Genomic DNA, 14,205 nt, shown 5'->3' with positions numbered 1-14,205 from the left:
CTCTGAATGTCGCATCGCAACACACTCCCCTCATAGTCTTGACCCAATTCTTGCAAAAAGGGTTGCAACCAATTTAAAACTCAAATGATTGCAATACCTCTTAGAGTATAGATGTACCATGTTATGCTCTTCATACTATCAACATCACCACCATTGTCAGCATCAACATATCATTCTAAATCTATATTAGATTTTCGAAAATACAAAATGAGACTCATACTTCCTCTTAAGTATCGTAGTATCCACTTTACTACTTCCCACTAGTGTCTACCCGGGTTGCTCATTGTAAGCACTAAAAAATCGACACTCCAATTTATAATTTTAAAATAATTATTTTGAATTATCCAAAACCTATCTAAAACAATTAATTAGAATTAATTGATGTGTTCATTAATCGAATTAATTAAGGATTAAGTCCAAAATAAAAAATATAATTATTTGGAAAAAATGTTGTACCCATAATGTCTCAAAATAATTTTAGAAAAATTAAAGGAAAAAAATAAATAATTTTGATGAATTGTTGTATCCATTTCATCTAAAGAAAATTATTTATTTAAATCCTAAAATTATACAAAAAAAGGTAAAATATGTGCTATATTTATTTTAATATTCGTGTATTTAAAAAGATCAAAATTAAAGCCGAAAAGGTGAAAGAATAATCAATTTCAAATAATCCCTTAAGATTTTAATAAAAATATCAGTAATCAAGTACAACCAAAACTCGAATGATTCGTTGCAGCAAGATTCGTGGTCATCGGATCAGCTCTAGATTTTCATCTAGCACTCAGGAGAGCTCCAAGTAGCCGGTTGTAGCCGAGGAGACACGCACCCGGGGCCACAACGGACCAGAAGACGATCATTAGTTGGAACGCTAACGGACCGTCCAGACGCCAACAACGTCAAGAAAGAACGCCAAAAACAGACCAAATGATGTCGTTTTGGCTCCGGTCTTCTTCTTCATCGCTACGCTACGAGGATAAGCATGAAAAAGCCAAAATAATTTTGACTTTTTGGAACTCAATCATTTGTTGATGGTTTTGACTAATTCAAAAGCCATAATGATCACCCTACGATGGTGATCATTCTCCCTTACTAAAATAGGGATGAATCACCCTACTCAAGTGACTTCTAGCCAAGAACAGTCAAAAGCTATTAATGGATTTTGGCTGATTCAGGTCACTTGGCTTCTCCAACCGATCTAGGAGTAGTATAAAATAACCTCCTCAAGTCATTCCGAAGTCAACCTACCAACATAGTAGCCTCAAATAAAAAAAATCGAAATCCGCCATTAAAGTTTCAAAGCTTCGAATTATTTGAAATTTTGTTTAAGGATTTAAAGCTCGGATTTGTGCATCCAAAAAGCTTCCCTAAGGATCAAGAAGTGTTATCCAATCCTTGGTAAGGTTCAAATCAACCTCTAATTCATATTTACAGTTTGAATTTGAAATTTTTATATTTCAAATTGCATAATCTTGTATGCTTTCTTTTATGGTGTTTCATGATTGAAAATTTATCTCTAGTTAATTTATAAGCTATCTGGATATGATAGAACCGATCAATCGATCTAAATAACAAATACCCAAATTTGAATTTCAAAAATAAAAAAAACGGGCTTGCTGTTATTGGGTTAATTTGATCGAATCACAGCCTAGAAAGCTTCCCAACATGATTGTAATGATGTTGGACAACTATTTGGATCATGTTTGATCTATCATGATCATGTTTTATCAAAATAAAATAAATTTTTTGATTTCTTGAATTGGTCAAAACGAACAGCCAATGTTCTTGTTTTGATACCAATCAAATATATGTGTTATAATGAAGCTATTGGATGGCTCCTTTCACTTCAAAACAACTTTTAAATCAAAAATCCAAATTTTGATCATAAACTGTTTTGAATAAATTGATCATCATCCAGGTCGATCTATACCTTGAGATGGTGATCAACATGATCTTGGGAGCTTTGTGAAGTTACCCAAGCTTTTGGATCAAAGAATCAGAGCTAAAAAAAATGAATTTAAAAATTGAATCCTTGTGTTCTTGAGGACCAAGGCCTATGAGTCTAAGACCGAGAGATCCGACTGAGAATCCTCGGTCTGGACCAAGACCAATGACCGATAAAAATAAACTAGTACCAAGACCTAAGACCGATGTTCTTGAGTTAGGACCGAGATCTAGGACCGATATTCTTGAGCTAGGACCGAGAAATCCGAACGAGAATTATCACCTAGGACCGAGAGGTCTAACCTAGGACCGATATAATTCAGATCTAGGACCGAGAGGTCTAACCTATGACCGAGACTCCCAAGACTCACAACCGAGAAATCCAAATTTCGGATTGAGACTCCCAATACCTTTTACCGAGAGGTCCAAACCTGGGACCGAGAATCCCAAACACGAGACCGAGACTCCCGAGACCAAGGACCGTGGAACTTAGCCTAAAGCTAACACCGGACTGAGAGGTTTATACACCTTGACCAAAAAACCTAGTCCTAGGCTAGTCCAAGACCGATATGGTTTTACACCTAGATCGGTAAGATTAGCTAAGGACCAAGAGTCCTTAACACCCTGACTAAGAGACTTCTATACTCAAACTGAGAGCTCTCGAGCCCAGACTGAGGGTCTTCGGACCCCGATCGATAAAATCGAACCCAAGCCTTAAGACTCCGATCCTAAGGCCTATTTAGTTCCACTTTTCAAAATCCAAAATTATTTTATAATTTTGGTACTCCAAATCATTTTCTAAAAATCTCGAAAAATTAGAAAATACATTTTAAATATTTTTTGGATATTTCCACAAAATTATTTCAACAAGGGCTTGTTTGGTGTTTATTTTTAAACCTAAATACTTTTAAAAATGACTAATATTCTTAAGGTATTTCCACCCTAGTTATCATTCACAACATGTACCAGAATTTAAATATTGTTATTTCAATATTTTAAATAACGTTAAACCTAGAAGCATGACTAGGACCAGAAGATTAATTAGTTAAAACTCAAATGTTATACAACCGATTTTTAAAAGCCAACTTTATATGCAGAGACCATTTTCTAATGGATACAGAGGATGAAATGCGAAAGCTCTTTCCCGAGTATCACCAAACTTCGAACTAAAACAAAACTCTGGTGCAAAATACGTTTGTACATGTACACATTTTTATTAATGTTTTTCTAAAATCAATTGGCGACTCTGTCTTCAAAAAATAATCTTTTTTTTTAAAATTAATTATGTTTAATTAATTTAAATCGAATTTCAAACTAAATCGTCACTTGATCATAACAAATCCTCAGATTATTAAAATTTGAAAAAAATTAATTATTTTTACATAATTAATTTTAAAAACTAGCAAGTACTATCAAAATCTTTTCAAAAATAATGTTTTATTCTAAAAGATGCTTGACACACAAACCAAAATTGAAATTATCGAATCTCGAGCCACCTCGGGTCCCCCGTATTGCCATGTGTTCACTATACACATGCTAAGCAACGAGAGAGATTTCTTAGAGGTTATAACTTTCTTGGCGACTCTACTGGGGACATAAAATGTTTAACTCAAAAAAATAAACTTGGCTTAACGTTTGTATCACGTTTCACACCTAATAGACTTGTCTTACAAGCTACAACACCTTAAAATGCGCACATGTTTTACCCTATTTTAAGCCTTTATCCTTTACATGTAAATGGTACATTACCCTCTTTCTTGCAAAGAAATACCCGATTGGGACCGGTACTTTTACACTTACATGCAAAAATTGTCAATGTGGAATGACAACTTGTTAAAAATCGAGGGATATTGTGAGAGAAAAAACTAGGTAACCGGGATCGACCCACCCTTTGGCGATGAGTCGTCCGATAAGACACGGACATTGTGGAGGTTGGGGTGAATTACCAAATGAGTTGATATTCCCTAGTTTATGGCGTGGGTTTACCCCTTCCACTAATGGTTACTATCACTAAGCCGGTTGTTTGTCATGCCTAGAAAACCAAAAGACTTCGCCACTACAACCCTTATGTGACTACTATATGTGTATTATGTGTATGCATGTATAGTCTAAGTGAGTATTTTAAGCATGTTCCATTCCTTTCAAAACAGACGCATATTTTAAATGTTTTGAATTTACATCACGGACGATGTCGGACGATGTCCATGCTGATGGATGTCGCGCTGGTTCCCTGGATCGATAACATTCACGCCAATGAATGTGAACTTGAAGAGATCCAGATTGTTTGGCTGGAAAACAAAGATGAATGTCATTTAGATCATCTGAATCAAAAAGAAAGTCAAAATTACTAGACTTGGTGCATTCTGATGTATGTGGGCCAATGAAGTCAAGATCGCTTGTTGGTGCATACTACTTTACAACCGATGACTATTCCCAAAGGGTTGGGTCTATACATTAAAGAAGAAAGATAAAGTGTTAGACACATTCAAAGTGTTTTAAGCCTTAGTTAAGAGGGAAATTGGAAAAAAAGTGAAATGTATTTGAACAGATAACAGGGGAGAATACATTGAACCTTTTGATGAGTATTGTCGACAACAAGGTATTCATCACAAAAAATCGGCTCAGAAAACACCATAATTAAATGGGTTGTCTGAAAGAATGAATAGGACACTAGTGGAAAGGGTGAGATGTGTGCTTTCACAAGCAAAGTTGAAAAAATACTTTTTGGGTGAAGCATTGAGTATAATGGTACATGAGTTAAATCTCACACTATGCGTTCCTTTAAACTTTGATGTGTTAAATCATGTTTGTAGTGGTAAAAATGTCTGTTATGATCATCTTCCAGTATTTTGGTGTATGGCTTATATGTATGTTCCCAAAGATGAGCGGTCAAAGTTGGAAGATAAAAAAGAAGTGTGTGTTTGTCGGCTATGGACCAGATGAGTTTGAATATCGATTTTTTTATTCAGTTAATAAGAAGCTTATTCATAGTCGTGATGCTGTGTTTATGGATGATTATACTATTGAAGATATTGACAAAGTAGAAGTGGTTGTTCCCACTCAAGTAAACGAGGAGATGGTTGAAATGAATTCAATTTAGTTGCTCCTAACTTGATAAGCACAAACAACAATAAAACTGAAAATCAAGGTATGGGTTTACATTCTCATAATCCTTTAAATACTAATGATTTTGTTAATGTTGACTTTAGAGTGAATCTAATACTGGAAATTAAAATGAGGAAGGGAATGAAATTGTTGATGAGTCAATTTCTTCTAATGAACTAAGATGATCTTTAGTTAAATACCCATCAAATGAGTATGCATTTTTCACTAATGGTGGAGAACTTGATAGTTTTGAAGAAGCATTGTAAAGTGAATATAAAAATGAATGGATGAATGCCATGGAAGATGAGATGCAATCTTTTCGTGTGAATAACACTTTTGAGCTAACAAAGTTGCCTAAGGACAAGCATGCTTTAAAAAATCGATAGTTTTATCGGTTGAAGCAAGATGAGCATACTTCACAGCCTAAATATAAGGTTCAGTTGGTTGTAAAATGATTCTCACAAATAAAATATGATAATGGAGTACATATAATGACAAACGTGTTGTCACTAGGGATGGCAATGGGACGGTTCGGGGCGGGGAATGCATTTATCATCCCCGCCCCGTTTTAATTTAAAGGATTTTTTTAATACCATCCCCGCTCCATTCGGTTTTTTTCGGTTTCGGGGAATTCCACGGGGCACCGTTAATAATTTTTTTTTAAAAAAATAAATAAAAATTATAAAATAAAATTATATAAACAATTTTTTAATATAATATATATTGTAATATATTAAAATTTTATATTATTATAAAGAAATAACCTTACTACTCTTATAAAACATAGTGAATAAATAAATATATTGATGATTTAATATATTTAATTATGTTTACGGTGTTTGGGGCATAATTATGGTGAAATCAGGGCGGGTCGGGGCGGGGGACACAAATACCATCCCCGCCCCATCCCCGTTCGGTTTCGGGGAAAACCCGTCCCAAACGTGGCAATTTGGCTCGGTTTTTGTGGGGTGGTTTCAAATTGCCATCCTTAGTTGTCACGAAACAAGTTCTAGTTTTGTCGCTCGGTTGCCGGGTTGACATTGCCCTCTAACTAGTCGGTCGGGGGAGTTTGTTGGGTTTTGTCCTCCTAATTGGAGAGACCCAACTTAGTGTGAACTTTATTTTGGCCCACAATATATAATTTGAAAGAATATTATTTTTCATTTAGGTTTTTAGGAGGTTAACTGGGTTTTGAGAAAAACAAGAGAGAGAACAGAGAAAAAATAAATGTAAGTGTTTGAGGTAGCAGTTGAAGAAGATTTATGTTTGCTAGAGTTTGCACCGTTTGATCGAGTTTAAACGTTGACAACTTGTTGGTTATTTCTGAAGCTACGTTCTAAAAGGTAAAGATCTGTTTCCTGAGGCTTCTAAGTTAGTTCAAGAGAAAATCAGAATTGCAGAATTGATAAGAATGATTGATCTTACTATTACCACTGTTTGTTATTATTTGCCATGATTGTTGTGTGATCTTGATGCAATTGATTAGACTCTAGTTTGGTTATATCTACAGTTAACCATTAATTATCACATTGTTGATGATAGTAGATTATTAAGTGGCCTATTCAGGTCCCGTGTTTTTTTACTCGATTTGAAGAGAGGTTTTTCCACGTTAAAATTGTCTTGCATTGTCTTTTCAATTTACTTCTGTTTTGTTAATCTCTTATAATCACTTAATTGGAAAATTTTTCTATTTTGAAGAATATATTTTCCCATCAAGAGTTCCATTCATTTAACAAAGAATACAGTTTTCATGAAAGGGCCAAACATATACATGTTCGCTATCATTTCATCCAATCAACTTTAGAAGATGGAGTGTTAGTTATTGAGTAGATTCCGAGAGTAAGAATCCAGTTGATATGCTAACAAAAGTTGTGACAAACGAGAAACTGAAACTGTGTGCAACTTCAATTGACCTTCTTCGTTAAGACACAAAATGGAGAGTTACTATCGATTTTGAGATGATGCAGTTAGTTTCCAAGTGAAAGATTGCTGAGTTGTGAAGCCTACACTTGTAATAAACCTACTTTAATTAATTAGAGTTTATTGAGATTGGACTTGGACCTGAACTAAATTTATTTAGGTTTTATTACCTTAATTTTTACCCTATAAATATGTTGTTGTTAAGGTTTTATAGAGTAACCGATAGAATTACAGAGAAATAAACAATGTGAGGCAAATACTCTATATTCTTATATTCTTCATAGTGAAATATGGTGGCGATTGAAGTGAACGTAACTCTTTTAAGTGAATCACTATAAATATGTGTCTTATGTTCTTTTTTTTCTTTTTTTTATATATCATTTCAAGCAAGTTGGATTTTAGCACCCGAATTTTAACATAACTCGGTAAAAACAATTATTTCCACGAGCTCTTAGTCGCTGGGCATGCCACTTGATCGAGAAGGAGGACATGCGCTTTCATTCACAAAGGAAGCGAGACGCATGAAGCCCCTAGGTCGGATTGGAGGCCGCTCGGTCGGAGAGGAGGTCAACCTTGTCTTCAACCTTTAGTCGAGATCCCGAATGCTTCAAATTGGAATTCTTTTTATTTCGTCTTTTGAGCCTCTAAACGTGAAACTAAAAATAGATAAGAAGGATCTCCACGACATGCTCAAATTTTCTACATATAATGGGATAACGTTGGATAACCGAATTTATTGTCGGAAAATGAAATTCCCCTAATTTCTAAATTTGTAGAAAACTTCACTTGACCTGTAAGAACTAATATGCAACAACCAAACCAAATGCAGCTTAGACTACTTCTACACTAATTACAAAATTGGAAACAAGACTTATTTGAGTTTTGTGAATTTGAGCAAAACTTATCAAAAACGCTTGGGAATGATTTAGAAATTCTCCCATACTCATTTAGAAATGATTTGGATCATCCTTTGGACCTTTGGTTGCAATTCTTGAACTAGAGCTAAAAACAGCAGCTCGGTTTTTGAATTTTAAAATTGAAATTGGGTGTTCTTATTTTGGATGAATGAATAAATTCCAATTTGACAAAAATCTTCTAAATCATTTAAGGATTGATTTCTAATCAACAAATTGAAAAATAACCCATTATATAAGAACACTTGAACTTAAGTATATGAAATTGGATATTTTTTAACTTGTATTATAGATAGAATGAGATTTTACAAATGATTGGAATACACTTATATGAACTTAAGGAGTTTTTTTTAATAGATTAGAACTACACTTAAAGCTCTCGTTCGCAAAAACATCAAAAATCAAAAGCTTGAAGGGAATCTTTAATGAATTTTTTTTGTTTAAGAACTTATTCTTCCTCTAGAGTTCTCCCCGTTTGGATGATAATGAGAAGCTTTTATAATTGTCGTGGATGTTGCTTCTGATTATTGGATCTTCTAAGAACAGTTATGATGAAATGAAACTCAGGAAAATACTGGGAAGGACAATAATATTTGTTATAGAGGAAAAGTCTTAAGTGTTGTATATTAACCTTTACAAACAACCCTTATAAATGAGTAATTAGCCTAGAAACCCTAAATTACTTATATATACAGACCCAAACCCATTAATAAGTAAATAAGCCCTAATTGCATAAAAGACAATTAAGAACAACAACTCTTAATTTACTAAAAATCAATGCTTAAATCACAATCTCCCCCGTAAGCTTGATTTGGTTCGAGATTCTTCATGCCGAGCAGGTCTCATATCTCAGCGAATTTGACTCTTGATGGCTCCTTGGTGAGAATGTCTATATGGTGCTCTCTAGTGTTTACGAACTCTATAACGATCTGTTAGTTCTGGATACATTAATGGATGAAGTGGAACCAAGTGTCGATGTATTTGTTGTGTCCATGAAACACCATGTTCTTCATTAATATTGATATTGCGGACTTGTTGTCGACATAGAAGGTTACCGACCTCGGTTCGCATCCGAGTACCTCGCTCAACAAGTTTCTTAGACAAAGTCCTTGACACGATGCTGCAATAGTTTCCATAAACTCCTCCTCACATGAAGATAAAACAACATTTCGTGGCTTCTGAGATTGCCAAGTGATTAAATTCCCGTTGAGATAAAACACCATCCCTCTAGTGCTTTTCTATTGTCTGTGTCACCGGATAGGTCGGTATCAGTAAAACCAATGAGTTCTTCAATTTCTCATCCTCTTCTTAACTAAATCACATAGTTCATCGTTCTTTTCACATAACGAAGACTGTGTTTTACTGTTTGTTGGTGTAGAGTGGTAAGTTTCTCTATGTGTTAACTCACTATGCCAACTACATAGGAGATATCAGGTCGAGTGTGCATCAAGTACTTGAGACACCCGATGATACACCTATACTCCTTCGGATCAAGTTTAGCCAAAGTTGTAAAGATCTCCTCAAAGTCAACACCTTGTTTCTTCACATAGCCTTTCGCTACCAACCTCACTTTGTATTTTAGGATGTTGCCTTCGTTGTCTCTTTTCAACTTGATAACTCATTTTTTTTTGGGAAAACGACTTAATGTCATTTTATTAAGATAACCGTAGTATGATTACACTCATCGCCACTTGTGAGGAGTTTCTCCATGACTTTCTCTTCATTGAGAAACACCACCTCTAGTTCCTCCTTGGACGGTTCTTGAACAAACTCTTCAAGGTTTGTCTCCTCGTCTCCGGAAAAAGTAATTGTCACTCTCTCAACAAATATTAATACTATCTCATCTTCATAGAAACTAATGAGGTTTGTCTCATTGTCTTCGGGCAAAGCATTCGTCACTACCTCAACAAACATTAATGATGGCTCCTCATCATAGAAGTTAGTGAAGTTTGCTTTATCGTCAGACCTTTTGTTAGAGTACGAAGATGCGTAGTGCTCATACTTTTGACAAGTGTAACACTTCACTATGCTCTTGTATTTGCGGGGCTTGACGTCTTCTTATCGAGGTGAGCTTTCTACACGACCTCACCTCGTCCTTTGCTACGACCTCAGTTATCTCCACAATTTCCACTGCGACTTCACAATCTAGAAGAAAAATCGACTTCTTTGTTTTTCTTCATTCGTGACATCCATTCATCATGCGTGAGTAATAGGTGCTCCTCCTCTCGGTCTCCGTAGCCGTGAAGTCTTTCCTCATAGATTTTGAGACGACCGACGATCTCCTTGATGGTCATATTCTTGAGGTCACCAAATTGTTCGATCGATGTAATGATCTGCATGTATGTTTGTGGTACGACTCAAAGGAACTTCTTGACGACGGAGATCTCCTCCACCCTCTCCCCCAACAAGCGGATACCAGTCACGATAAATGTCAATTTTATGGCAAAATCATCCACCGATTCCAATCTTCATTGTCGTCACATTCCTTTCTCTTCCAATCTTCATTGTCGTCGCATCTCTAGTTGATTTTGACTACATGATCTTTAGATAGGCTCTGATACCAAATGTTGGTTCTGATCATTGGATTTTCTAAGAACATTTATGAAGAAATAAAACTCTGGAAAATATTGGGAAGGACAATAATATTTGTTAAAGAGGAAAAGTGTTAAGAGTTTCAAGTGTTGTATATTAACCTTTACAAACAACCCTTATAAAGGAATAATTATCCTAGAAACCCTAAATTACTTATATATACAAGTCCAAACCCATTAATAATTAAAGAAAAATGATTGGGAGCACGACTTTGGGGGAGCGACTCGTACAGCGAAAGTGACATCGCTGTTATACGAAAGTGACCTCGTTGTTATACGAAAGTGACGAGGTCTCTTTTGTATAACAGCGATGTCACTTTCGTATAACAGCGAGGTCACTTTCGTTGTACGAGTCGCTCCTCCAAAGTCGTGTTCCCTATCATTCCTAATAATTAAATAAGCCCTAATTGCATAAAAGACAATTAAGACCCACGACTCTCAATTTACTGATAATCAGTACTTAAACTCACTGTGGCCTTGGATGTCCATTTATAAATATATATTCTATTTAGCCCATTTATTTAATTATATATTAGTTGGTATTTTTTTTAAAATATTTTAGATTTTAATTATTTTAGAATTTGATCGATAAAACAGAGTTTTTAAATTAATTATTTTTTTTAATCTTGTGAAATAAATTCGTATAGAATTGGTTAGAATCTTTGTTGGGTCATAATTATTTAAAAATTATAAATTAAGGTCATAATTTATGGGTAAAATAAGCATTCTTGCCAATTGAAAAGAAGTCTTTGTTTTCATTTTCAATATTGCCTTTAATTTGTTGATAGAAAAAAAAAGGCACATTCAAGTAATAAAGTAAATCAATATTATGTCCATAGAACAAGTTTAAATTTTTGAAACAAATTAATTAATTCCGATAAAGCAAAACTTCAAAATATATAGTAATAAAGTAAATCAATATTTATTCCAAACGACGTACAAATTAAAGACGTAAGTAATCTGGCATGCAAAGCAGGAACATATATCCTCTCCGGCTTAACATAGACGTGGGTCTGTCCAGATGCATACGCTCACGGATTATCTATTTGTTTGTTTTCTAGCTTCAATTTATTGTTGTTTTGTTCTTCCGGCGGCGACAGCTGTTTTCCTCCATGCATGCAGTAGTAACCATCTACATTACGCGTGTAACTTAGATTTCATTCATATCCTTTCACTCTCTCTAGCTACTAGCTAGTCTCTCTCTCTATATATAGATAATGTTCTCGATCGATCAATATATCATCATCACCATCTAATTGGTAAAAATGGCAATCACAATTAGGAGCATATTTCTTTTCTTCTTCGTCTTCCTAGTGCTATCTACTAACCTAGTAGTTCATGGACAAGACAGGGAGGAGAGGAAGCCCTACGTCTTCGAAGACCAACACTTTCAGACAAAGTTCGAGTCAGAGTATGGAAGAATTAGGCTTCTTCAAAACTTTGCCGAAAGGTCCAAACTACTCGCAGGCCTCAATAACCACCGCGTCTCCATCCTCGAAGCCAATCCCAGCACTTTCATAGCTCCATACCATTTGGACGCCGACGCCCTCTTCTTCGTGGCCGAGGGTAAAGCAACTATCAACTTGGTTCGCCAGCAGGACAAAAGAGAGACTTTCGGTCTAAGGAGGGGCGATATCATTCGAATCCCTTCGGGTACAACAGTCTACTTGATTAACAAAGATAGAAAAGAGAAGCTCATTGTGATCAAGCTCTTACAGCCCGTCTCAACCCCGGGCCATTTCGAGTCATTCTTCGGTCCTGCAGGTAAAGATCACGAATCATTTTTTAACGTTTTCAGTCCAGAACTGCTCGAGTCTGCTTTCAACGTTAAGAGGGAGAAAATCCAGAGGGTGTTCGAAAAACAGAGCCAGGGAGTGATCGTTAAAGCTTCGGAACAACAGATTAAAGCCATATCACAGGAGGAACAGGCCGCAGGTGGAATTCGTCGGCCATTCAGAAGAGGCAGTGAAGGTCCTTTGAATCTATTCGAGAAGCGTTATGCCTCTGAATCAAAATCAAACCAATACGGACAGTTGTTTGAGGTTTCAGCCGATGACAACAAGGACTTGCGCGAACTGAACGTTGGGGTCTCCTTTGCGAACATCACCAAGGGATCCATGACAGCTCCACTCTTCAACTCCAAGGCCACAAAGATAGTCTTCGTGATCAGAGGAGAAGGTTACTTCGAACTGGCGTCCCCTCAATCTCATGACCACCAAAAGCAACAAGATGGCAGCACCAGCTACGAGAAAGTGAGTGCAAAGTTGCGAAAAGGAGTCATCTATGTAGTACCTGCCGGACATCCTGTCATCACGGTTAGTCATGGCAGTCAGAACCTGGAACTTCTCTGCCTCGATGTAAACGGCTTGCAGAACGAGAAAAATACATTAGCTGGACGGAGGAATATTATAAGGCAGCTGGAAAAGACTGCGTTGGAATTGTCTTTTGGCGGGGTACAAGAGAAAGAAGTGAGGGAAGTGTTCGAGAGCCAATCCGAAGAGTTCTTCTTCAAGGGACCTTCTGAGCAATCTCACCACAAGAAAAGGCAGCAGCAAGAGGATCAAGATCAGATCTAGTGTTTGAGTTTCACCTACCTAGCTAGCTAGGGTTTTGTGATCCTTCGTGACCGCGTCACTCTTGAAGAGTAATGTTTTTTAAATAATGTCTTGTTTCTTAAAAAGTGGATAAAAAGTGTATGTGTGCACTACTTCATGATGTTGAACATAAATAAAATATAGATGGGCACGAAAATTCCAGCTTTAGTTTAAAATAAAGTATTTTCCTCAATAAGCAAATACTAAATAAAAACAAGTAAACATAGTGTTTATAGATTAAGAACTCTTAAAAATACCAAAATGGGTGGTTCCTATGATTCTCACTTGGAACTAATTAAGCAGTGTAGAAGTAGGGTCAATCATTAACTGTTTAAAAAAATACCAAATGAAAGCTCGAGTTCCTTTAGCAGTTGACCATTAAGAACTATTGATCCTGTTTTAGCTTAAAAAAAAAAGCATTTAATCTCTTATAAAAGCTTGGTAGCATAAGAATCTAAGACATTATTTCAAGATATTACATAATTTATTAAAACAATATCTTATAAGTATAATTTTCATAATGATAGACACCGGATTTTTACACTCAAATAATTAAAATAAATATATTCAGTATAGTATAATATTCATACATAAAAACTAGACAATAATATTTAAAATAAATAAATAACTCATAAACCGAACCCTTTTTTGGTATATTTCGGGTTGATTCAAACACCACTTTTAAAAAATACCCAAAATATAGGCAAACAGACACATCCACGATGACCGGCTCAAAAAATTGTGAGGTTTAAAATAAATAAATAACTCATAAACCGACCCTTTTTTGGTATATTTCGGGTTGATTCAAACACCACTTTTAAAAAATACTCAAAATTTAGGCAAACAGACACATCCACGATGACCGGCTCGAAAAATTGTGAGGTTTAAAATAAATAAATAACTCATAAACCGATCCTTTTTGGTATATTTCGGGTTGATTCAAACACCACTTTTAAAAAATACTCAAAATTTAGGCAAACAGACACATCCACGATGACCGACTCGAAAAATCGTGAGATTTGATGTAAATAAATATTGCAATTGCTTCTTTGCACAATCTTGAAGTCCATCAAATGAATGTAAATTTGATGGATGTAAAAACTATTTTTTTAAATGGAGAATTGGAAGAAGAAATTT

At 35.4% G+C, this 14,205-nt stretch overlaps 1 protein-coding gene across 1 annotated transcript; it reads left to right on the top strand.

Annotated features, from left to right (window-relative positions):
- Positions 1-11,739: 11,739 nt before the first annotated feature.
- On the top strand, positions 11,740-13,050 carry LOC124911582 (vicilin Cor a 11.0101-like). Its single transcript, XM_047452087.1, has one exon. It carries the CDS (start codon positions 11,740-11,742, stop codon positions 13,048-13,050), a length of 1,311 nt encoding a protein of 436 aa, XP_047308043.1.
- The last annotated feature ends 1,155 nt before the right edge of the window (positions 13,051-14,205 follow it).

The sequence above is a fragment of the Impatiens glandulifera genome, chromosome 1 (assembly GCF_907164915.1).
Source record: "Impatiens glandulifera chromosome 1, dImpGla2.1, whole genome shotgun sequence".
NCBI classification, from domain to species: Eukaryota; Viridiplantae; Streptophyta; class Magnoliopsida; order Ericales; family Balsaminaceae; genus Impatiens; species Impatiens glandulifera.
This window is presented reverse-complemented; position numbering and strand designations above follow the sequence as displayed.

Coding starts and splice junctions, on each gene's coding strand:
- LOC124911582 (XM_047452087.1), top strand. CDS start 11,740: ATGGCAATCACAATTAGGAGCATATTTCTTTTCTTCTTCGTCTTCCTA.